Source organism: Drosophila bipectinata, chromosome 3R (assembly GCF_030179905.1).
Source record: "Drosophila bipectinata strain 14024-0381.07 chromosome 3R, DbipHiC1v2, whole genome shotgun sequence".
Taxonomy (NCBI): Eukaryota; Metazoa; Arthropoda; class Insecta; order Diptera; family Drosophilidae; genus Drosophila; species Drosophila bipectinata.
The window spans coordinates 28,908,559-28,934,262 of NC_091739.1; the positions used below are offsets into that span (position 1 = coordinate 28,908,559).

The following is a 25,704-nucleotide window of genomic DNA, read 5'->3' on the forward strand; positions in this document are numbered from 1 at the left end:
AAGTAGGCGCTAGTGCGTTTCAAAAAAATACCAATTCTGCCAATCAATTTGGTATGTGGTAATAATCGGACTTTATACATATTAAATAAAACATAGGTTAGCAGCGAAGTTGACCAAATTTACTACAAAATTTTGTATAAAACTTTGTTTTCAGAATCTTTTAAGTCTTGGGAAGTATATCTCCAAAGCCGAGCTTCAAAAAGAGCCGATATATACTGTTTTGTTTACCCCTGTGAAATGTGGTATTTTTTAGTTTCCCATCGGCGGTCACTCTCCACGCAACCTCTGCCAAAAAAAAACTACGCGAAAAATATGCCATAAAAGCTATATTTAAGTGATTTTAACGTGGTTATATCAAGAATATAAGTGCTTAAAAGCAGCACAACCCTTGCCAGCGGTTCCCCGGGGAATCCTAGTAAGCTAACGTACACAAGAGCGGCCGAAAAATGGCGGATCCGCTGAGTCTGCTGCGGCAGTACAACATAAACAAAAAGGAGATTGTCGAGCGCGATAGCCAGATCATATTTGGCGAGTTCTCCTGGCCCAAAAGTGTTAAGACCAATTATCTCAAATATGGGTCAGTAGTCGAAAGAGTCGTATCATTAAAGAGATACAACTCATCTCCATATCTTTTCAACTTTCAGATCCGGCAAGAAGGGCGCTCCACGTGAATATTACACGCTGGAGTGCCTGCTGTACCTGCTCAAAAATGTTATGCTTCAGCACTCGGTCTATGTGCGTCAGTGTGCCGCCGAGGATATTCCCGCCGTGAACCGACCCGATCGAAAGGAGCTCCTAGCATATCTCAATGGCGAAACCACAACCTGCGCCAGCATCGACAAAAGTGCCCCGCTGGAGATACCCACCCAAGTGAAAAGGGCAGCTGAAGGAGATGCAGCCAGCGGGGAAGTGGCGGCCAAGAAGGCCCGCTTCGAGGAGACCCAAGTGCAAAAAGTGCGCGAGCAACTGGCGGCTCGTTGGGATGTCAATCAAAAGGAGACAGCCGTGAACATGGACAATATCAAATCGCTCTCGGAAACCATGTCCGTGGAGAAGATTGCCGCCATTAAAGCCAAGCGCTTGGCAAACAAACGTACTACCATCAAAAGGACGGACAACGATGAGGCAATGGGCACAGATCTGAGAGCCATCCTGGACTACGATGTGGACTCCACCAAGGATATTATTAGCAGGGAACGGCAGTGGCGGACGCGTACTTCCATCTTGCAGAGTACTGGCAAAATCTTTGCCAAGAACATTTTTGCCATGCTGCAGGGCATCAAGGCACGTGAGGAAGGACGTAACCGGCCGCAGGCCCCCAATCCTATCAAGATGCCTGAGCCGGCGCGGATAGCTAAGCCCCAGCCCCAGTTGTCGCAGTACAATCGTTACGATCAGGAGCGTTTCAACAGGCAAAAAGAAGAAACCGAGGGCTTCAAGATCGACACCCTGGGTACATACCATGGTATGTCACTGAAGTCTGTGACTGAGGGCTCACTGGCGCAGCGCAAGGCGCAAGCTAACAATCTGCCCGGAGCACCTGGAATGCCGGGTGCCACCGCCGGCCGACCCAAGGAACTTATACCCACGGCCCAGGCCAGGCAACTGCCCCCAAACGGACCACAGAAGCGACCCTCTCGCACACCCATCATAATTATTCCGTCTGCCAACACAAGCCTCATCACCATGCTCAATGTGAAGGACATCCTACAGGAGCTCCGCTTCATGTCCACCGCCGAAAAGAAGTTGCAAGGCTGCCAACGCGACAGCGAGGTGTTATTGCAGGTGAGCTACGTAACAGAAATGAGTATGGTATTTTTTCAGCCGACTTTGGAATTCAACAAAAAGAAATCGAGCTTAAAATTTATTACCTTGCGTGTCTGTTCTAATAATTTCTGCCGTTGTGATTGTGTTTGTCATGTGGTAACAGTTTCTAAAAACTCTGATGTAACCACTTTATGTAATTGTATTCCAATTGTTCTGACATTTTTATTGCAATTTTCTGTTCTTCCTTCTGGCAGCGTAAACGTAATAATCAAACTGTGTCTTACCGAGTGATAGACAATCCTATCAAGCTGTCGCAACAGGATTGGCAGCGTGTGGTGGCCGTGTTTGTGATGGGACCTCAATGGCAGTTCAAGGGCTGGCCCTGGGATGGAAATCCCGTCGAAATATTCTCAAAAAGTATGTGAATTTATTTCCTCCATTGAGATTTCGCATAAAAAACTGTGTTTCCTTCTTTTCGATAGTTTGCGCTTTTCATATATGCTTCAGTGAGCTGAAATTGGACTCCAATGTGGAGCGTTGGTCGGTGACGTTGCTACGTCTCTCCCAAAACAAACGCCATCTGGACCGGGCTGTGCTCAGTAAATTCTGGGAAACTTTGGACAAGTGAGTGCCACTTACATGAAATATATTTGAAATTGTATATTTATTTGACGGAATATTTTTAGATATATGGCCAAATACAAGCCTGACTTGAGGTTTTAACCCTATACGTCTCCTATCAACATTCTGCTGAAATCACTTTATTGCAATAATCCTGTAAAGTCGCCCGCAAACCTTGGACCACCTTCGATTATTCTTTATGATCTGTACTTCAAAAAACCCCGATGGCTGTTGGGTTTCTGCCGTGTATCCAAGGCGCTCTCTTCATTTTGGCAGTTTTAGGGTTAAGACATAAAGTTTGTTGTTTGACTTGTACGATGTAAGTTACACAAGAACCAGATGCGAAACCAAGTAAATTGTATTTCTAGTGATAATAAAAAGATTGTTTCGATACTAAAAGCGAACATGCTATCTATGTTTGCTTCCCAGAATGGGGAATACTTTTATTTAGCTTCTTATTCCCAGCTATATAACCAAAGCAAGTTAAGATATGTATGATAAAAATTGTTTATATTGTGAAATCAGTTTCTGTTTGTGGTACAATCGTCATATTAGCGGTTGGTCAGTAATTCTAAACTCTACTATAGGTTAGTGGATTAAATAAAAAATACTATGTTTCGCCCAGCGAAGCGTGAACCCAGGAGATGATCGCCAAAGGTTTCGGAAGCTTCATTAGGACTGGCTGGGATAGTGCTGCTTCTTCGCCGCCAGAATGGTGTTCTGCATCAGCATGGCCACTGTCATGGGACCAACACCGCCAGGAACTGGAGTAATGTGACCGGCAACTTGACGAACTTCTGAAGAAAACAAGAAACTTATGATACAAGCTTTAAAGGATTTCAAATAGCTACTTACCTTCGAAGTCCACATCACCAACCAGCTTGAACTTTCCAGTCTTCTCGTCCTTAATGCGATTAATACCCACATCAATGACACAGGCTCCAGGCTTAATCATGTCCTTGGTGATAAGTCCTGGCTTGCCCACAGCAACCACAACAATGTCCGCCTGGCGACAGTGACGAGCCAGTTCCTTTGGAGGCGTGTATCTGTGGCAAATGGTCACTGTGGCATCGAGAGCTTTGGTGGCGTATTTCCCATCCGAATGGAGGAGAATGGCCATCGGCAGGCTGACGTTCTTAGAACGACCAACAACGACAGCATTCCGTCCCAAGGTCTCGATATTAGAGTACTCCAGCAATCTCTTAACACCTAGGGGTGTGGCTGGGATGATTCCCTCCATGTCCAGAGCCAGACGCCCTATGTTGAGCTCGTTGAAGCCATCCACGTCTTTGTCAACGTGAACAGCGTTGCAGATGGTGCGCTCATTGATGTGCTCCGGCACCGGCAGTTGCACCAGCACTCCGTTCACGCGATTGTCCTTGTTCAGTTGATCAATCAGCGCCAGGAGCTCCTCCTGCGTAGTGGAGGAGGGAAGCCTCTTGGTCTCGCTAGAGATTCCCACCTCGCGGCAGGCAAGCATCTTGTTAGCCACGTACTTCTCGCTGGCCGGATCCTCGCCCACAATCACAGCCGTGAGATGGGGCGTTGGATTGCCGGCTGCCACGAACTCCTTCAGTTCCTTGGCTAACTGGCCACGAATCTCCTGAGCTATGCCTTTGCCATCGATGACTTGAGCCATGTTGCTGGAAATAAGAACAAAATATTTATAATTATTGACATTTGTTTATTATTTACCATTTATAAAATAAAGGAAAGCTTATTTCTTTTATTCTTAGAGAGGTTTCTAAGAGAGAATCCATCTGTTAAGGATCAGATACATTTTAGCAAAATGGGCCCTTTCCAATGAGGTAATTGGCCTTCAGAAAATTTGACAAAAAATCTAAAAAATATTTTATATGCGGATTTTGATGCAGATTTATTGAGAACCGATCTACAAATCGATTAAGGTATTCCGCTCCAGGATCCGATAAATATTGGCAGAGATATAGACTTCCCAGTGGACCACATCGACCCTCCCATGCATTTTGCACATTTTGAAGGGAAAATTTGACAAAAAATCTGAAAAATATTTTGTATGCGGATTTTGATGCAGATTAATTGAGGATCGATCTACAAATCGATTAAGGTGTTCCGCTCCAGAATCAGATAAATATTGGCAGAGATATAGACTTCACAGTGGACCATATCGACCCTCCCATGCATTTTCCACATTTTGAAGGAGATCCCCCAGAAATTTTGACAAAAAATCTGAAAAATATTTTGTATGCGGATTTTGATGCAGATTTATTGAAAATCAATCTACAAATCGATTAAGGTATTCCTCTCCAGGATCAGATAAATACTGGCAGAGATATAGACTTCCCAGTGGACCACATCGACCCTCCCATGCATTTTCCACATTTTAAAGGGGATCCCCCAGAAAATTTGACAAAAAATCTGAAAAATATTTTATATGCGGATTTTGATGCAGATTTATTGAGAATCGATCTACAAATCGATTAAGGTATTCCTCTCCAGAATCAGATAAATATTGGCAGAGATATAGACTTCCCAGTGGACCGTATCGACCCTCCCATGCATTTCCCACATTTTAAAGGGGATCCCCCAGAAAATTTGACAAAAAATCTGAAAAATATTTTATATGCGGATTTTGATGCAGATTTATTGAGAATCGATCTACAAATCGTTAAAGATATTCCTGTCAGCAATCTGGTGAAAATTGGGAAAGATATGGTCGTCACTGTAGACAAAGTAGTCCTTCCATATAATTAAAATTTGTGAGTAGGCCTCAGCACACATATAGACGTGCTAATATCGACCCAAGAGGGGTTCCCGATCAAGAACATGTACATATGTATGCATGTATAATTAAAAGTATGTGTGTATTTTCGCGGAGCTTTTTCGGCTGCATTAGTATGCGAGGTCATAAACGAGGAATGTCGTAAAATGATAAGATGCAGTGGGAAGCCCCCCGGCCACCAACGTGGTTGCGCTGCAGTAATTCCCCTAGATCGCAGACTTGGGCGAATATATGTATCGAAACGGTGATTCACCCATTTATTTGCCAGGGAAGGGCGAACGGGACAATGCATAAACAATCCCAGTGAATCCCCCTTCTCAGAGTGTACTTTTAGATAGGTGCGATTTCTGGAAAAAGCTTTTAATGAATGATCTCACTATTCTCGATAGTAAAAAGTACTATATGTATATGTATATACATATATCTAAATTGGTTCATGGAAATCATCACGAAACTATAATGGCAGCATTATCATTATTATAAACTGTACAGTCTCTGTAAATGTCCCTAAACATTTCTTCAAGAAAAGGACATTAAAATTCAAGTATTAAAGTGTTAATTGTTTTAAAACTAAAGTATTTTATTGATAAAAATGTTCAATACAAAATCAACCGCTACTACTTTATCTGTAGAGGTATAACCTCCCCTGTATAGGAGACTAGACACTAGTGTTTAACGTAATTCCCTCTCCAGCAGGGCATAGGCCCTGGAATCTATCAACTGCAGGGCACTGACAAATGCTCCAGAGTCTACTGTAGCAGGATTGTCCAGAATGTAATCCAACAACGCATCAGCATTGGCCCACAGAAAGGCAAACTTCTCTAAATGGGATTGGCGGGCGATCAGTTTCCATTTGGGTACATGACCATCGGCACCATGACCCACAGGCTCAGCGAGCATAGCACTCAGCTGCTCATACACAGATTGGTTCTTCAGCAGGTTTTGAAGTTTGTCCATTTGGGTTGTCCCGCTTTCAGCATCTGGACTCGATTCCGTTTCCCGACTTCCTTGACTGCTCAGGTCCATTTCTACGGAGTCCTCATCCTCCGTTTTTATGTACATCTCCTCCGCCTTAATCTCTAGCTGCCCAGCATCGCTGCTCTCGTCGGAGGAAGAGTCAATCTCCTCTTTCACTTTTCGTGGAATCCAGGTCATAGCCACATCGCTCTTTTCCGGATACACCTTCTCAAGGAGCTGCACCACTCGCTCGTTGGCCTTGCACCTGGCCAACTGTAGGGGTGTATAGCCAGCGGCATTTCTCGCCTGCAGGATGTTGGCGAGGGACTGGTTCTGGGCATCCAAAATGAGCACCAGTAGCTCTATACTCTGCTCCAAGACTGCCATGTGCAGGGCGTTGTTGCCGTCCTTTGTGTTCGCCACGCTAATGGAACTCCTGTCGTGGCTGATCAGCTTCTTGGCCACATCGTATTTGTTTTGCCGGATGGCCATGTGCAAGGGCGTTAGTCCATCGTCGTTCTTTAGCGTCAAGTCCAGTTCTATTTCTCCCGCTCTGATGGGAGCTCCGTTCAGGAAGCTGTCCACGCAGTTCAGGTGCTCTTCTTTGACGGCCAAGTGCAGTGGCGTATTCCCTGCGTGGTTCTGCTGATTGGGACTGCAGCCCAGTCCAAGAAGTGGGCGAATGTAATGGGCCCGATCCTGTTGGCAGGCCGCATGCAAAGGACTGTCTCCATCCGCATTCAACGCGTTGTCGGCCAGCACATTCAGCTTGAAATGGTTCATCACCTGTATTGTCTTAATGGCCAGCTTCAAGTTGTCCTTCTTGTAGCTAATCACCTCGTGGAGCAACGTGTCATTGTTCTCGTTCTTGAGCGCGTGATCTGTGAACAACTCCTCCACACGCCGACGTGAAGATTCTGATTTTGCGTGTCGATCCTGGTCGAAGATCTTGAAGATTTCATTCAGGTAGTAGGTGGTCAAGTTTCTTGCCGGAGGCACGTCTGCCATTGAGCGCCCATGTCCGTCGGCTTGAAGCTCGCCCGCATGCTGCAGCTCTACCAGTTCGCCCAACTGGCACATTTTCTCCAGCTCTGCTGAATGCTGATAGATGAGTTTGCTGTAGCACGGCGAGTTCAACAATTCGTCCAGATGATCCCGTCCAAACTCCTGGCTGATTGTTTTATCGTGTTGCGAATAGTTGGCCTTCGCATTCGGCTGGGCTTGTGGCTGTGCCATACCAATGGTTTTTGGAAAATCTAGTGAATTGTTGGAGCTGGAATTTCCGGAACTACTGGTGGCTGAGGAGCAAGTGCGACGCCGCTTCCTCGAAACGATCGCATCTCGGGGCTTGTAGCGGAAGGGCAGGGGCGGGTAGGATCGTTCGTCGTCGGAGGGCCGTATCAGCTCAATGGACACTCCAACCTCTCGGTCCACATCCTTGTCTTTGTACGCAGGCGTCTGGCAAACAATCGCATATTGGTGATGGACATCCGATTCCCGAAACTTTGCGTACGCTTCCCACACCGTTTCTCCGTCTTCGTCCTCCTCGAAGAAGCGCACCTTTATGTTCTTTTTGCTAACCTTCTCGACCAGCAGGATGAGTTCGTCGTTGCCCATGACGCCGCCAGTTGGTTTGCTCAGCCGAACGATGCGCAGCTCTCCGGTTTGTGCCGACTTGCGGTTGTTGATTGGGTTGCTGTACACCGGATTAGCAAGTTGCACCCAAGCGCCGTTCTCCTCAATCTTAAAGGCCTCGAAACAAAGGCGAACCTGCAAAAACGACCAGACCAGAGTTAGCCTGAAAGTTCTGGGAAAGTAGCCAATCTATCACCAATAACCTACCTGATTAAGATTCATGTCCTTGGCCTCCCTCTCGGTCTCCTGATGAAGCTCCTGCACTTGCTTGGTTGACAACTCCCGTCGGTTCATTTGGAAGACCAATCGATCCTTCTTCTTTTTGTACAACTCATCGAAGATGTATTTCTTGGCCGTGTGAATGATTCCCATATTGATGAACTGAGCCACATAGCCGCGCTCCTTGGACACGTGAAGGTCGTGTGGATCGCACACATCCCGATCGTCCTTGCGTACCACCAACTGATGCGAATGGGGACTGTCCAGGTTCGTTTGGAACAAGCTGCATCGGATTACGGCGGGACCATCGTAGTTGTACAAAGTGACTTCCGGAAATGTTTTCGGGGTCCTCTTCGAGTTGGCGCCGTTTAACGAGCCATGGGTGCCGTGCATTTCACTCTTGTAACGAAAGCGGAACTTTTCCACTGGCTGTTCCACGATTCTCAGTAGTGGCACGTGTTTTGAATCGCCAGGTGGCAGCATCCCATGCGCCGGCTGGTATCCAAAGTTTTGTTGAACTTGCGACGCCGCTGCCGTTGACATGTGGTACTGATGGTCCATGTTGTACATGTTGCCGAAACTCATGGCGTTAGCAACACCAGAGGAATTTAACAAATTAGTCGCGTCCAGAGTCAGACCGCCATTTAACAGCTGATATGGTGAACTTTGCATCGGTTGATGTGGTGAGTTCCCGGCTGGCAAGTTGAGATTGGCGAAATCCGTTTGCAAGGCCATGGTCGCAGGCGAGTGGGCGGGCGACAAGGATTGGGTGGTTGAAGTCGGTGAGTTGCCGCTGCTGTATCCACTGGTGCTGGAGGCATCGTTCATAAACAGCACGTTCTTCCCCTTGTCCAAGTCATAGTATTGATTCATCTTTATTTGAATTTCTTTACCGAATTTCTATTGCGTCGTAGAAACTCGACCGCAGCATTCGGAGAGCGAAGCGCTAATGATCTTCAACGACCCGTGCTGCCTCGCTGCTGACCAATCGTTTTTTTTGGTACTTCCCCGAAGTCTCTGTTCGACGGGGAAATTATCTTAGGCCACGTCGCGGTGACTCACGGGTTTTTCAACAGCGCCACTCCGTGTGATTTTTTTCCTTCGTTTTGGCAGATAATATACACGATCGTTACTTTGTTCGGGGAATTCTGGATTCGCGGGACGCGGTGCGAGTTGTTTACACAACCAAATCGCGAAATATATGTATATAGTTTGTTCTGAGGGCAAATATATATATGCAATGTGAAGCACAGCGGATCGGAGAACTTGAATGCGACACTGCTGGAACGAAAATGAGCGATGGAGCGGCACTGGACGAAAACAAGTAATCACGCTCCTCAGCAAGCGAGTTGATAACAGGTTTAAGCTGCCCGCGTCGAGCTTTCGAGGCAGCTTTTCCACGATAAGTGCGATTCACGTAATTAATTTGAATACTCCTATTCAACTCGCCTGCACTCACACTATTCAACAAGTACATGTGCTAGGGCGGGGAGTTGCCAATAGAAGAAATTCAATCCTTGTGGCAACTCCCCTGAACAGCTGTTTCAAAAACTTGAGACGAGTTCGTGACTACCTTAAATCATATACATATATGGTTTATATTTAAATAAATTAATATGTACCGTAAATAATATGTATAAAATATATAAAATATATATTACCCTTCTTCATAGAAACACGAAAATAAATTGTTTCTCCTTTCAGAATTCTTTATTTATATATTTATGTGCCGCACCCTAGTTATTTGAACTGATCATACATAGTTGCGACGCATTTCACAGTTCATTTAACTCTAAATAAATCTTTTTTTAAATTGAGACCAAGGCTATGATCAAGAGCAATCATATTAATCCAAATATATATTCAATATTATATATATTCAATATTTTCAATCCAACAATATAATAAAATAATGCCAAAAGAGAAAGCCATGAAGTATGTTGCTTTTCCAAAAAATTTTGAGATATTGCTTAACAATTGCTATTGCTTTATATTTTTATTTTTATGAGCAAAAGACCATTTTTGGAAGACGAAAGGAAATAAACTTTTTGGCATATAAGAAAGTCACTCACGATGCCATCCCCAACGGACAATGTTTTTTGTAAACTCTTGATATCATTTTACAATGCCTAATTCACTTTTAATTCTACGCACCTGTGGACCTGCGGCTTGTGGACATATCTGCGGTTTGCAATAATCACTATGGTTTTTAGAGAACGCCGCCACATAATCGGCGAATTTAGAATTTAAAATGCAATCGTACAAAAAGATATTTATCCAAAACGTGGGATAAAATTTGGATGTTTCCATTTACTAGAACCGTTCGCGAGAAAATTGACCAAAACCTGTTGCCAGGCCGTGTTTTGCAAATATTTTTGATTTCGTTGCACTTTTCTGATACGGTCTTGATCAGCGAAAAATAAAACGCCAGACCCTCGACCCCTTCGCGTTTTTCTCTTCCTCTTGTTGCCAGGCCCATGTGAATGTTTATCCCTGTGTGGGTGAATATTTTTTTTCACCTTATCAGTCGTCGATGAGTTTTGTTTATTTTGATAATAAATTAGCAGGAAAAACATAAACAAATCTCGGGTCCTGACTTCTAAGCTTTCGTCTGGGGATTGGGTTAAAAATAGCTGCCCATTGTGCATCGGTTTTGATTTTATTTAAATATATAATTTTTAAAAACTAAACTAAAACGTGTTTACACATCACCAATTAAAAATTAATAAAATATTTTCAGTAAGAGATGTATAAATATTGGTTCTTGACTATCAAGGTAATCATTTTTAATTAATTGTGTTTACTTCACTTTTTGTAGGCAGATAAACGTGTTTATAAAACAATTTAGTTTTGTAATTAGATTTTCTTAAATTCGACTTGACTTAATTTCCTGAATTTTTTTTTTCTACTTGCTACGCACTTTTGAGGTGATTTCCTTTGTATGAAAATACAAATTATCCCAACAGGAACACTTTGAACTGAACTGATTGCTGGATCTCGACACAATGGCAATATATATATCCACCGATCTGGATATGCCCCCGCACGTGTTGTCAAGACCAAAGACTTGATGTTTTATTTATTTTTTTGGATAAAAGCTTTCATTTAAGCTCTCCCAAATTTGCGAGCGAGGGAGAGAGCGCGACTTAGAAGTTTTCCGTTTGTTCTCTGCGCAAAAGCTCTCCATACACGTGCCCCTAAAAGTTTTCCAACTAGCAACAGGCGATCGAACAAATATTTTTCTGTTTTGAACTTGTAAAAATAGCCAGACACCCGGGTTATTTTCCAGCCGATTGTTTTTCTTTGACGCGACGAATGACGAAACCCGAATAGCTGATTTCTAATTCCTGATTGCTGCACTCAGAGATGGGATTGAGGCTCCTGCAGTGACGTCAATTCGCTCCCCAGGGGGCCTCCCGACGTCTCAAACTGATAAGAAAACTGATGCAACCCCCTATGGATCTTTGTGAATACTCGTAGTAAGCATAAAGTGACTTGAATCGATGCTCAATCGCCTGGTAACTGGCGATCGGTGTTTTCAGCCCAGGAAAAACAATGCAAGCGTCATTAGCAAACGATGATTGCGCCCGTTTTGGGTTGAAAAACATGTTATTTTCGAAACGTAATCCCAGATAAGCCAAGGAAAGTGCGAGTGGCGAGCCACCCAATGGAAGCTGAAAATCGAAGTTAATCGGTGTCACGAGCTGCCTTGTTTTTAAAGGAATTTTTTCATAAAATGTTATTTTTATGTAAAGATAATGACAATGATTGTTATATATTCTATCAATAAAGTATTTGAATAGTTTGAAACACAAATATTAATTAATAAACCCGCAGTTTTATTTTTCATTTGATGAATTTGGAAATTTCTCGAAATACTTTTGATTAAAAACACTATAACTAAAAACCACAATTTAGGGTTTAAAATCTTCATGAAATTCAAAGTAAAGCTGGTTTAACCAAATATTTATTTGTTTAGCAATAGCCATTTGTTTAGCAATTTAATTTATTAGTAATTTGTTGCATATTTGTTTTCTTAATGTTTTCCCGAAGCAAAAGTTTAGTTTAAGACTTATTTAATTTGTTTCAGAGCCGTAATGTTTACTATAATGCGAAAATATTTTGCATATAATAAGTTATTTTAAATAATATTTGACATTAATTCTATTATAACCAGTTTAATCTTATAAAATATTAAAAAATTTGTTAAAGAAATGCTTTTTAAAGAAGTTTTATTATTAAATTAAACTCACCTTGTGAATCGCATTTTTGAATGTTTTATTTATCTTTTCACTTTAAATATATTTTAAGACGTTAACTATTGCACTATATTTCACTATTTTCACTTGATATATTAAGTATTTCTAATATAGAGCTGAAATACTTTCTCGAAGACTTTACGCGTTTAAATATTCAAAAGAATCGTGCTCGGCGGCTTATATGGCTGTGGCTCTCTGGTAATTTTTAGCACATTTTGTAGTACAGCGCTGGTGGCAACTCTGCAGAAGAAGAAAACAAGTCGCAGAAAGAATCAGCAATTTTCATTTTGTATACAATTCTTTGCATAACTGTTGCACACGCCCACTTGCACCTGCTCCTGTGATGCATACGCGTTAGGATGAAGCCCCAGTCCAAGAGGAAATCGTTTCCCTTCAATGCCCCGCAGCCCGGCGAAATAATGGAGTTTGGCTTTGGCACCTTCAATGCGAATCCCTTCGGCCATCCAGGGGACTCCGTTGACTGCGGCAAATGGCAGCATAAACGAAAATCAGAGCAGCAAGTGTCAGTCCTGTAAGTTAATATGCTAATATGAATTTTTTTTTATTTCAAAATCTCTCTGGGCTATATAGACCCCCAAAACAGCTAATCACCGAGGAACGTATAACCCAGCACTTCAGCGGCCTGCAGATTTCGGGAGATTCCAAGATCAATGTGGGCTCGTCATCAGTCAACGGCAACAATAACAGCGGGGCCAATGTCACAGGAGGCTTGGCCACCGATGATATTCCATCCACGAGCACGGGCAAGACCCACCATCCCAATCCCGCCTACCAGATGGCGGCTATGGAATTGGAGCAGAAGCTACGCAATGCCAATCGTATTGTGATTTGCGATGAACTGAAGCAAGGAACAGGTCCTGGACACGTCGGTGCTCCAATAATTCCACCGGAGTGGTTGCTGAAAACCGGTCCTCGTCCCTGCACTGCTCTAGTGCCTTGGCATCCATCTCCCTTACAGATGGTTATGCCACTGACCAAGATTCCGGCACCACCAACTCCACAGCAACAACTCGTTGGGCAACCTGTAGGACCGGAACTGGATGACTACGACGATGATCTGGAGTTTTTTGAGAATAACAATACATGTAATGTGAACCTTAACAAGTCTGATGAGCACATGGACGAGGACCTGTAGCTATAGCCATAATTTAACCTAAACAATAAGCATAAACTGTGTAGATTTGTATGTTTGTATCAGTAAGAAAAAGTTGGTAGCATGCAAAGAATACTCACCTCCCTTTACCTTATTTTGTATTAATGAAAACTATTGAAAATAGATAGATGTATGTGAATGAATCCCAACGGCCATCTGCGGACCTAATTCCAGTTTTTACATTTTCTCAAGCAAATAAATGCTGCATTAATTCAATTGTAAAAATTGTATGGAAAAGTCTAGAAAGTCAGGTATTTATTGTCCAAAGTTATTACAAGCATTTCTGTTTCTAAGAATAATAGTCTAATAGTTTGACATATACACATGGCTACAAATATTATAAGCATGCAAGAAACGAGATTTTTAATCCTTTTTTAAAAAATAAACTTAATATAATTTTTGATTTTGAAATGGCGCGTTTAGTGTTGAAAGATGTAAAAACTAATTATAAAAACATCGATATTTTTAGCGATTTTTGTGTCCAGCTTTAAGATTAAAATTTCGCAATATTTTGTTTAATATAACGTATCAATTATATTCTGTTGCTCATTTAAAATATATAAATTATATTAATTTAATATTATTAAAATGAAGTCGGCAAAAAAGGGAAATATAGCTGGTCCCACTGATATTTTGATACTGGTATATATACTGGAGTGTAGTACTGGCCACACTGAGATGGCTACTCTGAGTGAGGGTACTCTCGCGGACGCATTTTCCGAGTGACGACGAGAAAATTGCGAAAAGTGGATATAAGTGCGGGTGCCGTCCGCTTTTCGGGCATTGCATCTTAATCGGTTAATCGGATACGGAAAAGTCGTGGTTATCTGACGCAAATTAAACGGTAATTTTCTGTTTTGGTTTTAAACTGGCGGCACACACACCCAAAAATACTACATACGCGGGTGACCGAAACTGTGCTGGGTGACGGCTGTGTGTGCGTTTGTGTTGGCCTATGTACGTACACATATGTACGTATTAATTATAATTAAAATTTACTTCATGGCACAAGCGATAAAAGATTGTAATTCAGAGAACGGGAAGCGGCGACGCTGTCAGAACAAAAGCAAAAGCAAAGCCACCACCAACACAATCGCATCCGCAGCAGCGACAACAGCAGAGGCAGAGTCAGCAGCAGCAGCGGCAGCGGCCGAGCGAAAAAAGAAAAAAATCTGACAAAAACTAGATACGAGGCGGCGAAGTGCAAATTTAGAATTCTTATTACAAGTTCATGGGAAAGTAGCCGCCGTGACGAATATTCGTGGAGCCAAGTGAGTGGAGCAGCAGCAAGCGGTGCGTTGTGTTGCTCATCCTCGGCGTTTTTAAGTTTTGAACGTTGAATTTGTCGAATTGTTGAATGGCCCATCGTCGCGACTCGCGAGCCACATAGTAGACCAGTCCGAGTCCGAGTCCGAATCCGAGTCCGCGTACCACGCATCCGAAATCTGAATCCCACCTCGCTCGCTTGCTGGTTCGGCTCTCTCTCTCGTCGTAATCTCGCCACGGATTCTCACCTCGGTGGCGGCACTGGCGTAGCCCTGGGCAGCAGCACACGTGGTGGGGGCGCCCGGACGCAGTGAGCCCCACGCCGGCGAGCCACTGTTCTTGCCGCGTGGTGAGTTCGACGGCTGGGTCCCCAACTCGTGGTGGCGTGGTGTCTCTTTGCGCCTGACTTGGCTCCCTGGGCTCCGACGGGCTCTGCCTCAATCGACGTTGAACCGTGTGGGTGAGCAGGTGCGCAGCTCCTCAGTGTCGCGTGGCTGCCTGGTGTGTGTGTGTGTGCTGGCGTTCAATTTGTGTGAAGTAATAAGCGTAATTATTTGCGACGGATTGCAATCTGCATGAAAACGACTCTAAACGCCTGACGCATCTCCGATTTTGCAGTTCAGCTTGGTGGCCGAGAAAGAGTGCTCGCGGAGTGGAACCGAACGTTCACACATAAGGAGGAAATAAATAGAAAACTAATTCAAGTCGCAGGCACACGGGCTTATTAAAAGGCAGCGATGTCCACCGCCGTTGAAACGGGGTCGTCGCCTGCCAAGAGCAACAACAGCAACAGCAACAACGGCAACAGCAATAGCGGCAACGGTAATCCCAGCCCAAATGCAAAAGGCGTGCAGCGTCGTCAACTGGTGAGTACTCCCTGCACCGTGCATCGTGCCCCCCACTATATCCCTCTCACTCTCACCCACTATCAATAACCGATAAAGCCACAAAGGCCCACAGTGGGAGCCCAATAAACTGGATTTTCGTGTAATAATCGTGACATTTTCTGAGTCATTGCCGAATTAGTTTCAAAGGTTAAGAAAAGTGGGGGACAATTTTTTTTTTCTTAAAAGATACTGCATATCCTGCATATGGAACGATGGCCAGTCCATTAATTGAATTCTGATCGTAATCGAAAGTGATAAGCCTACGGAGCCCTCTATTAGGTGCGGTGGGGAGAGGTAGGAGGAAGATAGCAAATTAGTTGTGGAATTGAACGTAAAACTCATCATTAATCGGTGGAAATACATAAGTGCATGCTCACGCGGCACGCCCCGCCCCCAATCGTTTTCGTTTTCCGTCTCCGTCTCCAACTCCTTCTACCACCCCCCCTTCATCGTGGGCATCTCCATTCTGCGCCCGTTGAGCATTGGAGCTCAACTGAGGCCGCATGACCGAAACCAATGAGTTTTATTTGCCATTTTTGCAGTTTGTTGTTCTCTTCTCGCATTTCGTTTTCAATTCGCCTTGGCTCTGGGTGTGCTGGTGTGTGTGTCTGTGGATTATTTGTGTTTGGCGTATTCTGCTTCGGTTTCTATTCCGTATCGTAGATAACAGGGCATTATTTCGTTTGTTGTTGCCCAACATATTTACATACCGAGTGAGGCGGAGAGAGAGAGAGAGAGAGCGGCAGAGCAGAGAGTAGTGCTGACGTTGACAGTGATTCGTCGTGGGTGGATGGCAGGTAGGGGAGTCTCTACTGTTCTAGGGTTCTGGGGGGTTCGGCCCAAGATTTCATATCTCATTTGGCCAACTCGCCAGCGCCAGCCTCAGCTCGCATTTGATTAGCACCAAAAATTGGATCAGCAGCTGTTGCCGCTCGTCGCCTATCAGCCCCCCGAGCTTGTTGACACAGAGTGCCCCCCAACCGGCATCCTTCTGCACCCGCCTGTCAAAGGTTCTTCATACCCTGCTTTCACAAGGTAAACAAAAATCGAAACAGATGGAAATACTAAAAAGATTACAAGTAGCTATAGCTAGAATAAGTTGAGATCCATCGGGAGATATAGTTCTTGACGTCTTATCATCTCTGACGTCATAGCTATGTGAGAGTATTTGATAGTTGGCTTTGCCAACTCGGCTCCATTGCGGCTTGTTTATCTATGCATATTGAAGTGGCAGTATCCACGCAGGAAGAACCTCTACGACGCACCTCTATTAAAAATGTACGAGTTGTAGGAAGAGAGCGGAAAGTGAAAGACCCGACCACGTCGGTGGAACTCTCATTGCGATGACTAACCTAGAGAACTCTGCCGGAGAAGGAGAAGGGGTGGGGGGAGGGGCCAGAATAAAATAATTGGGAGGTAAGAGCTGAGCTGAGCCCCAGAGCACATGGCAGATAAGGGTACGCAATTAGCACCTTAAATAGAATACATTAGGTGGCCCAGGTGGCCGGGTGACCCCCTCCGTGGTTGAGGGTATGGTGGGGTTTTGTGGAGGTGACGCCACCACATCACGACTATACGAGACCACTTGACTGGATTTGGATTTTGGATTTCTGGCTTACACACTCGCGGTCGCACGCAACTTTTGTATGCGGCGGCTGTTGTTGTTGTTGTCTCGTAGTTGTTATTGTTTCCTCTTCTACCTGTCGATGGTTAATCGGCCAGACACCAAAACAAGCTTTTCAGCCACCAGCCACAGCAACAATAACACACAGGCAGAAAAAAGATCTCTGGAAATTTTCATAAATTATTTTATAAATAGCTGTTACTTCTTTGAATAATTAAAGATTAGTATTTGACTAAAACAAGAGGTTGGAGTGCTTGTAGGCTCATGGGTATATTAGTACACCTTCTGACAGTATTTTTCAGTGTGGAACCACAATAAAAACTCACTAAAAATCGTTTAGAACATGCCAAACAAGTTTCAGCATTTCTGTGGGGCAAGCCGCTTAAAAAGGATATACCACACACACACACACACTATGAGACCCACAACGCACACAGGCGAACGAGGGCAGGCGCATCCATGTTTATAGATTTTTTGGTTGCAAACACACACACACACCCCCCTCCCGCCAACTCCTGGCCAGCGAGCTATCCGCAGCGGCCAAAATAAACTCATAGCAGGAGACACGGCAGCAGCAGCGGTGCATTTGTGGTTGTTGGCATTCTCTCCTTCGCTCCTTGGAGCAACAGTCTCTCATCTGGGCCGTCTACAAGATGCGCTCCTCTGCCGGTGCATGCACCACCACCACCACCAGGAGAAGAAGAAGATATGCAAAGTGCATGCGCACTGAGGGGAGGGCGACAGCGTCAGCAACAGGAGGACGGGCAAAGGTCTCATTGTTGGGATGTTGAGGTGAAGAGGGTGGTTGCTTGCCGCGGACAACTTGATTTCCGTTGCCCTTTGACAATTCGTGGTGCGGCAGGGTAGCAGGGTGGCTAGAAGACAATCACAAAGTCCCTTGCCAAAAAGTGTATCTTAACCCTGAACCACTTAGATACTAGAGCCATTAAAATAATTAGCCTATCTGGTGACTGACTTTGCCTAACCCATTTATACATTCAAAGTATGAATTCCAAAGCCCAATTTGAAGGGGAAATAGCCAAGTAGGCAGCGCCAATAGCCGTCTTAGCTGGCGGGTGACAAATGCCGCGGAAACTGCCAGAAAACACGACATCCGACATACTCCATACCCATCCGATTCGCCATCCGAGTACGAACCCATCACCTGAACGCTCCGACAGCGAATGAAAACGAAATGACGGAAACAGCGCCTCTTGAAAGCTTCGGAGGGGGTCGGTCGCTGGGTGAGAGGAGAGGGTGGGCTCGCTCGGTCGACTGCCCTTCGTTCGGAAGGTGTATTTTTAGGAATCCATTACACTTTACACTCTCTTCTCTCCGCTCTAACTTTTCCGGCTCTTTATACGGTTTTTGTTAAGCTCTTTCTGACGTGTTCTCTCTTGATTTGCAGCGGGAGAGGAAGCAGCGCAAGCTTTATCTGGACGAGTGGTCGCTGGGCGATGACGATGGAGAGGGGACGCGCGGCTTCAGCGTGGCCGAGAAGCTTGAATCTTCCAAGTTCGCGCAGGCGGGAATGGTGCGAGAGATGCGCGGCTGCGATCTCACCGTCGCGTAAGTATCTCAAATTTGCCTGCTAATGGGAGGCTATTATCGGTTGATATTTAACGGAATTGTTAGTATTTAAAAGCTATCTAATAATCTGGGGGGAGCTTGTTTTCATCAGCTAACCCGATTAGTTGAAATGAAGTGAATGGGATTATATACGCATTAGATTTAGTTTAATATTGGGGGCTAAAACATGATAAAGATAGCATACTAATACATAACTCCTCCCTCCATTTAGTTTCCTGCAGCAGCACGGTTTCAACATCCCTTTGCTGTTTCGGGACAAGGCGGGCCTAGGCCTTAAGATGCCCGATCCTCAGGAGTTCACCGTCAACGATGTCCGCCTGTGCGTCGGATCGCGCCGCCTCCTCGATGTGATGGACGTTAATACCCAGAAGAATCTGCAGATGACCATGAAGGAGTGGCAGCAATACTACGACAATCCTCAAAAGGATCGCCTTTTGAACGTGATCTCACTGGAGTTTTCGCACACACGACTGGACCGATTCATCCAGAGCCCGGAGATCGTCCGCCAGATCGACTGGGTGGACGTGGTATGGCCGAAGCAGCTTAAGGACGCCCAGCGCGAGGGCACCAATCTGCTGGGCGGCATGATGTACCCCAAGGTCCAGAAATACTGTCTCATGTCGGTGAAGAACTGCTATACGGATTTTCACATTGATTTCGGCGGCACCTCGGTGTGGTATCACATTCTCCGGGGCAGCAAAGTTTTCTGGTTGATTCCTCCGACGGATCGCAATCTCCAACTCTACGAGAAGTGGGTTTTGTCCGGCAAGCAGGCCGACGTCTTCTTTGGGGACACGGTGGAGAAGTGCGCCAGGGTGTACCTGACGGCAGGTAATACCTTCTTCATACCCACGGGATGGATTCATGCCGTCTACACGCCGACCCAATCGCTGGTGTTTGGTGGAAACTTCCTGCATTCCTTCGGGATCGTGAAGCAACTGAAGACCGCCAGCGTGGAGGACAGCACTAAGGTGCCCCAGAAATTCCGCTATCCATTCTTCACGGAGATGTTGTGGTATGTCCTCGCCCGGTACGTTCACACGCTGTTGGGCCACTCCCACCTGGATGGTGAGCCCTCGTTGAGTGAGGCGGAGATGGCCGCTAGACCCCACACCCATCTCACCCATCACGAGCTATTCGGTCTGAAGGAGATTGTGATGTATCTGTACGATCTGCCGCCGCAAAAGAAGAACGTGCCCAGCCTGGTCTTAGATCCGGTTGCTCTAATTAAGGACGTGCGCTCGCTGGTAGAGCGACACTGCAAGGACCAGCAGGATCTAGCCATTACGGGTGTATCAGTCCTTAAGACTCCGTCGGATGCCCACCCACAGTTCCAGCTGTACGATCGAACACGGGTGAAGCAGGAGATCAAGCAGGAAATTGCCCGGAAGAACGCCGAAGTGATCCGGGAGCAGCAGCAACTGGAGGCAGGGCGGGCACGCGATGCCGAATCGGATGCGTCGGCTTCAACCGGAGCGGGATCCGTTATGGGAATGGGAGCTGGCATCGAGTACAGCAATGGTGTCATGAAAAAGGAGCAGCTGGAGAATGGAAGTGGAGCATCGGCAGCCGGTCATACATCGCAGCCAGGTAGGTTACCATATAATTCCCTATAATTCTTACAATAATTTTATGTTATTCCCTGTAGAAGCCACCTTTGTTCTGCCGACGGATACGATGAAGTATCGTCCTCCTAAGAAAATGCATCTAGCCCAGGCCGTTGCTGCTGCGTCCAGTAGTAGTGGCACACCAGGAGGATCAACTGGAGGAGGTTCTTCAGTCATTGCTAGCAATCAATGCCCCACTGCCGGAGCAGCAACTGTGGCAGGACTAGGCCAACCCATTAGCGTTATTGCCACCTGTTCAAGCTACAGCGACGGAGGAACAGGTGGTGGAATCTCCAGCCTAGACAACTGTCCATCCCCGGGCGAAGGAGGGCCAAAGCTGTCTCCCAATCTGACCGGAGCTGGGCAACCTCGAAGGCGCCGGACCCGTTGCAAAAACTGCGCTGCCTGCCAGCGTTCAGACTGCGGGACTTGTCCTTTTTGCATGGACATGGTCAAGTTCGGGGGACCGGGACGGGCCAAGCAGACATGCATGATGCGCCAGTGCTTGTCGCCGATGCTGCCGGTTACGGCGCAGTGTGTCTATTGCCACCTGGACGGATGGCGGCAGACTCCGGTGTCGCCTCAGACCAAGCAGCTGGCGTCAATTGATGGGCCCTCGGCGCTGATGGAGTGTTCGGTGTGCTACGAGATCGCCCACCCGGACTGTGCTTTGTCCCAGTTGGACGGAACTGAAGATGCCGCGGATGCCAAGGGCATTGTGAACGAAGACTTGCCAAACAGCTGGGAGTGTCCAAGTTGTTGTCGGTCTGGAAAGAACTACGACTACAAGGTGAGTTATTAAACTTTTCAAAATTTGACAAAACTTATAATATATTTTATGGTACATAGCCCCGTCACTTCCGTGCCCGTCAGAAATCCTCGGAGGTTAGACGAGTGTCTGTATCCCATGGTCCGGGAGGCACTGGCGATGGTCATCAGGAGGGAAGTGGCCTGCCCCTTCCAGTCGGTCAATACAATGACTTTGTATTCACCAGCGAATCGGAAATGGAGTCCGGGACAGCAAGCGGCCATATGACGCACTGGAAGCATGGAATGAAGCGCCATCATCAGCTGGAGGTCAAAACCGAGCGCAACAATAGCTGCGACACGCCGTCTCCTGGCATTTCGCCAAATGCCGTGGGAGGAGATTCCAAAGTAGGAAAGCGGCGCAAGAGCGATGATGGAACCAGCGTCAGCAGCAGCATGCAGGAGAGTAACGATGCTCCTTGTAGCTCTTCCGTGGACGGAGCAGCTGGAACGGGCAACCCCAATGTCTCCACCAGCCAGTGGAGCAGCGGAGGTGGCGGTGGCTCCCGAAAGAAGAACTCTATTCGCTCGCAACTGGCTCAGCAGATGCTGAACTCTTCGACGCGGGTTCTTAAAAAGCCGCAGTATGTTGTGCGTCCCGCTGGCATATCCAGTTCCTCCTCCTCGGGCGGCAATGGGTCAGGTAGTGCGGGTGGCACCAATGGAATCAGTAATGGAAACAACCAAAGTGGAGCCAATTTCAGTGGAAATGGAGAGAGAGGTGCCAACAATGGAGGATTAAGTGGCTCCAATGGACTGAGTCACCACAGTTCGGCCCAGAACCTGGCTATGGACCCCACTGTTCTTAAGATTATCTTCCGCTACCTGCCGCAGGACACACTAGTCACCTGCTGCTCGGTGTGCAAGGTGTGGTCCAACGCTGCAGTGGACCCTGATCTTTGGAAGACTATGAACTGCTCGGAGCACAAGATGTCGGCTTCATTGTTGACAGCCATTGTGCGTCGGCAGCCGGAGCACCTGATCCTGGATTGGACGCAAATAGCCAAGCGTCAGTTGGCCTGGCTGGTGGCCCGCCTACCCGCTCTCAAGAATCTCTCGCTGCAAAACTGCCCTATTCAAGCGGTACTGGCGCTCCACACCTGCCTCTGTCCGCCACTTCAGACCCTGGACTTGAGTTTTGTTCGTGGATTAAATGACGCTGCTGTCCGGGATATACTCTCGCCACCAAAGGATTCACGGCCTGGCTTGAGTGATTCTAAGACGCGGCTGCGGGATCTCAAAGTGCTGAAGCTAGCTGGTACGGATATCTCCGATGTGGCCGTGCGGTACATAACCCAGTCACTGCCGCATTTGCGCCACCTGGATCTCTCATCGTGCCAGCGGATCACGGATGCTGGGGTGGCCCAAATAGGCACCTCCACCACGGCCATCGCCCGTCTAGCCGAACTGAATCTTAGTGCATGCCGCTTGGTATCGGAAAATGCTCTGGAACACCTGGCCAAGTGCGAGATGCTTGTGTGGTTGGATCTGCGCCATGTGCCACAAGTGAGCACCCAGTCGGTTATTCGCTTTGCCAGCAACTCCAAGCACGACCTGTGCGTCCGAGACATCAAGTTGGTGGAGCGCCGACGTAGGAACTCGACAACAGTGGTCAGGAGCTGGCACCACGACTAGATTAATGTTGATCTAAGCACTCTTTCTAAGCCCCAACCCCGTTAACTCATCCAAGTCGTCGGAGGGCCCTCAGCATAAGTTTTATTTGATTTTTGAGCGCTAAGCTAGTCAGGAATGAAGTATGTTCCGGTCCGGTTCGGTCTGTGGGTCCGTGTTTATCGAATGCAATGGCCGTTTATGGGGGTTAACTCTTCGAAGGTCACTGATGAGGATGTCTGGCAGCATCCGAAATACGCAACTATCACCAAGTGTCTCACCTGCTATCTGACCAGCCAGTTTTGTAATCCATTTTAATTCAAATTTTAAAATTAAAACTCTCCTCTTAGTTCTTTTATATCGGATAGTGATTTTTTCCAGTTTTAATCCGTCCGTTTCATGGATATTTTGCATCCGTTTGGACATTGCGAAGGGCCCTGCTCCGGTTGGTCCGGAGGATAATGGTTTTCTATAGACACCACCACCTCTCACTCGGACTTAGCGTAGTGATTAAGATTAGCATTCCCATGAAGGTAGTCACCCCTATTCAGTGTCATATGTCTAAGGTATCCAGGAAAAGAAGGTAGCACTAGGTGCACACCCATCCAGCTTATTTAAACCCAGCTCGCACTAAGAACCACAGGCATAAGCGATGCGTTTCGGGACTGTAAAAACTGTGCAACAAAATGATTATTTTATTTGATTATTAAGCAAATTTTTTATAGAAATTTTTAATTTTTACAAATTAGGCCTTACTCTCGATGCAATTGAAACGAATGAGTTTCGCCCTCCCGGTTTCGCAGTTCCGAGCCACATTGTACTAGAGCTCATACCGCATGTATGGGTATAGCCCGCCTGCCAAGCTGCACCCTGAATGGAATCCCCAATGCCCAAATCCTATGTAACTCCCTCAAAAGTCCCGCTCCAGTAGCAGTTAAAAATAGTGATAACATGGCTAAAATTTACACTTGAGAGCATGTAAGAAATACACGCATACTTATATTTAATGTTTTACAAAATTACATTACAAATATAGAATAATGTTTCAAGACTTCTAGTACTTGGCGGACTTGTAATCTGGCTCATCTCCGCCTCCACCACCACCGCCGTCCTTGGGCATTTTTCGTTTCTGGATGATAGTCTAAAAAATATGGAAATAGGTAAGAGTTTCAACGGGGGGCAATAGTTTTGATGTACCAACCTGGATCTTCTGCCACTCCCTGTCCAGTTCGGCCTTCTCGTTCTTCTCGGTCTTGTTCTTGCGCGTCTTTCGCCCATCCTGCATCTTAACTCCATACTGGAATGCGGCCTTTGGCAGCGCCTCCTTGGTGCTCATGTAGTCGGAGTATTCTTCCTGCGTGTCAAAGTCCCAGCGACCAATCGGTCCCTTCTTATTGCCCAGGTCCATCTTGGTGTAGTCCACCTCGTCATCGGAATCGTCGATGGCGTCGTTCATCTCCTCCAGACCAGGATAACACTCGGCGTAGCCCTCAGGTTCGTTGGCGAATCGCGAGGCCATGGCCTTTGATATCTTTGGTGGCGGTGGTATGTTAGTGATCATGGGCTCCTCAGGTGCTTCTGGGGCGGCTTCACCAAAGTAGGAGTTGGCTGGTTTGCCGGAGTCTTGACCACGGCGGTCTCCCCGAGAAGCGGAGGGTTGATAGTCCCCAACATCGTCGTAGATGCTGTCACCTAATGGAGCAGCCTTTGCTCCTCCTCCTCCTCCCTTGTTGGAGGAAGAGTTGGCAGCGCTGCTGCCTCCACTGTGCGGATGGCTGCGTGCAGTATCCACTTCCTTTTCATAGAAAAGGGGCTTATCCTTGTCGCGCTTCTTGTTTTTCTTGTTCCGGCCACCGGCCCGAAGGTAACTAAGGATTTGAGATAATTTGTTGATCACAATATCGTTTGTAGTCAGTGTTGCCACATCCTCGCGAGCAACTGGTACCTCAAACTTGGATCGCTTCAGTGTGGTTGGGATGTCAGTTTCGCCCAACTCGTCGTCCAAATCAATTACATAGGCCATGCGTCCAGGTGCAAAGAGTTCGTTTCGTGGAACTTCTTTGGATCTCCTCGCTTGGATCAGGTTGTAAATATTCCTGGCCAAGGGCCCATTGATGGCATTGATGTCCTCCGACTCCCGCCGTTCTGCTTCCAGTTGCTCGGCTGCAGCTGCGGCTTCTGCCAGCTTTTCTCTAGCTGCAGCAGCGGCCAGCTCCTCCTCCTCAGCTTCCTTTGAATGGAGCTCGGAGCGTACTTTCTGGAGCAGCGCATAATCCAGACCTTTCACCAAATGGGTGTGCTGAATATCACCACCCAAGAACTTGGATTCCTGAATGATTCTCCTGCGTCTCTCCGCCGCATCTATTCCGGACTTCATATCAGGAGCCACAGCCCTGTAGGCTTGGGTACTGTTTCCATGTCCCGGCGTACTGACATTCACGTAATCCGGATTGGCGCCATCTCGACGTTCCCGAGCTCTGTCCCTGTATTTCTCCGACAGCTCTTGGAGTTTGACATCCTCTTGTTTCTTGAGAGCTGCGTAGAAGTTTTTCTTTTTACGACGTAGGTCATTCCGTTCGCTGCTGCTCTGCCCTTTTTTTTTCTCACTTCCGGATGCTGAGGAGGCAGGGCCAGAAGGCGTCGCAAATGTCGCCGTTGCCAGGGAACCTCCTCCAGATGTGCTGCTGGTTCCAGAGCCCGGGGGAGGAGCACGCGGCGTGGCCAGCAATTTACGGAAGTCATCGTTTGTCAGGCGCACTGATGGAGGCGCTTCCATGTGCGCATCCGACATGATGTCCCAGTTCTTTAAAAAGTCTTACGGAAAATCTATATTTACAAACTTAGTCTTCTTCTTACTTTTGGTTTTCCACAAAAGTGTTGCCAGACCCGTTAAAGTAAGTGTTATCGGGTGTCAGCTGT

General features: G+C 46.5%; 6 protein-coding genes across 11 annotated transcripts; 3 read left to right on the plus strand and 3 right to left on the minus strand.

The window, feature by feature from the left end:
- The first annotated feature begins 179 nt into the window (after positions 1 to 179).
- Positions 180 to 2,792, plus strand: hyx (cell division cycle 73 hyrax). The gene is made up of 5 exons (XM_017233101.3): positions 180 to 577; positions 645 to 1,785; positions 2,022 to 2,184; positions 2,250 to 2,391; positions 2,454 to 2,792. Exons 1-5 carry the CDS (start codon positions 447 to 449, stop codon positions 2,488 to 2,490), a joined length of 1,614 nt encoding a protein of 537 aa, XP_017088590.2. The 5' UTR covers positions 180 to 446; the 3' UTR covers positions 2,491 to 2,792.
- Positions 2,793 to 2,881: 89 nt separating this feature from the next.
- Nmdmc (NAD-dependent methylenetetrahydrofolate dehydrogenase) lies at positions 2,882 to 12,381 on the minus strand. 4 transcript variants are annotated; one of them, XM_017233104.2, is made up of 3 exons: positions 12,214 to 12,381; positions 3,244 to 4,031; positions 2,882 to 3,185 (listed from the first exon to the last, which is right to left on the minus strand). In XM_017233104.2, exons 1-3 carry the CDS (start codon positions 12,225 to 12,227, stop codon positions 3,061 to 3,063), a joined length of 927 nt encoding a protein of 308 aa, XP_017088593.2. In that variant the 5' UTR covers positions 12,228 to 12,381; the 3' UTR covers positions 2,882 to 3,060. The 4 variants fall into 4 exon arrangements, with proteins under 4 accessions (XP_017088593.2, XP_017088594.2, XP_070137448.1 ...); XM_017233105.3 differs by lacking the exon at positions 12,214 to 12,381 and adding an exon at positions 10,881 to 11,029; XM_070281347.1 differs by lacking the exon at positions 12,214 to 12,381 and adding an exon at positions 10,115 to 10,442 and having other exon boundaries at positions 2,882 to 3,182.
- On the minus strand, positions 5,697 to 9,444 carry Rel (nuclear factor NF-kappa-B family member relish). The gene is made up of 2 exons (XM_017233099.3): positions 7,949 to 9,444; positions 5,697 to 7,876 (listed from the first exon to the last, which is right to left on the minus strand). The coding sequence occupies exons 1-2, from the start codon at positions 8,831 to 8,833 to the stop codon at positions 5,822 to 5,824; spliced, it is 2,940 nt and encodes a 979-aa protein (XP_017088588.2). The 5' UTR covers positions 8,834 to 9,444; the 3' UTR covers positions 5,697 to 5,821.
- Positions 12,382 to 12,442: 61 nt separating the features above from the next.
- Mst85C lies at positions 12,443 to 13,618 on the plus strand. The gene is made up of 2 exons (XM_017233107.3): positions 12,443 to 12,751; positions 12,811 to 13,618. Exons 1-2 carry the CDS (start codon positions 12,579 to 12,581, stop codon positions 13,373 to 13,375), a joined length of 738 nt encoding a protein of 245 aa, XP_017088596.2. The 5' UTR covers positions 12,443 to 12,578; the 3' UTR covers positions 13,376 to 13,618.
- A 435-nt stretch (positions 13,619 to 14,053) lies between these two features.
- Kdm2 (Lysine demethylase 2) lies at positions 14,054 to 23,826 on the plus strand. Of its 3 annotated transcripts, none has more exons than XM_017233097.3 (6): positions 14,054 to 14,237; positions 15,278 to 15,525; positions 18,579 to 18,739; positions 18,972 to 20,350; positions 20,409 to 21,157; positions 21,217 to 23,826. In XM_017233097.3, the coding sequence occupies exons 2-6, from the start codon at positions 15,397 to 15,399 to the stop codon at positions 22,807 to 22,809; spliced, it is 4,011 nt and encodes a 1,336-aa protein (XP_017088586.2). In that variant the 5' UTR covers positions 14,054 to 14,237; positions 15,278 to 15,396; the 3' UTR covers positions 22,810 to 23,826. The 3 variants fall into 3 exon arrangements, with proteins under 3 accessions (XP_017088586.2, XP_043067918.1, XP_017088585.2); XM_043211983.2 differs by having other exon boundaries at positions 15,283 to 15,525; XM_017233096.3 differs by lacking the exon at positions 14,054 to 14,237 and adding an exon at positions 14,377 to 15,196.
- On the minus strand, positions 23,747 to 25,682 carry beag (IC cytokine homolog beag). Its single transcript, XM_017233100.3, has 2 exons — positions 23,987 to 25,682; positions 23,747 to 23,926 (listed from the first exon to the last, which is right to left on the minus strand). Exons 1-2 carry the CDS (start codon positions 25,574 to 25,576, stop codon positions 23,840 to 23,842), a joined length of 1,677 nt encoding a protein of 558 aa, XP_017088589.2. The 5' UTR covers positions 25,577 to 25,682; the 3' UTR covers positions 23,747 to 23,839.
- Positions 25,683 to 25,704: the final 22 nt, after the last annotated feature.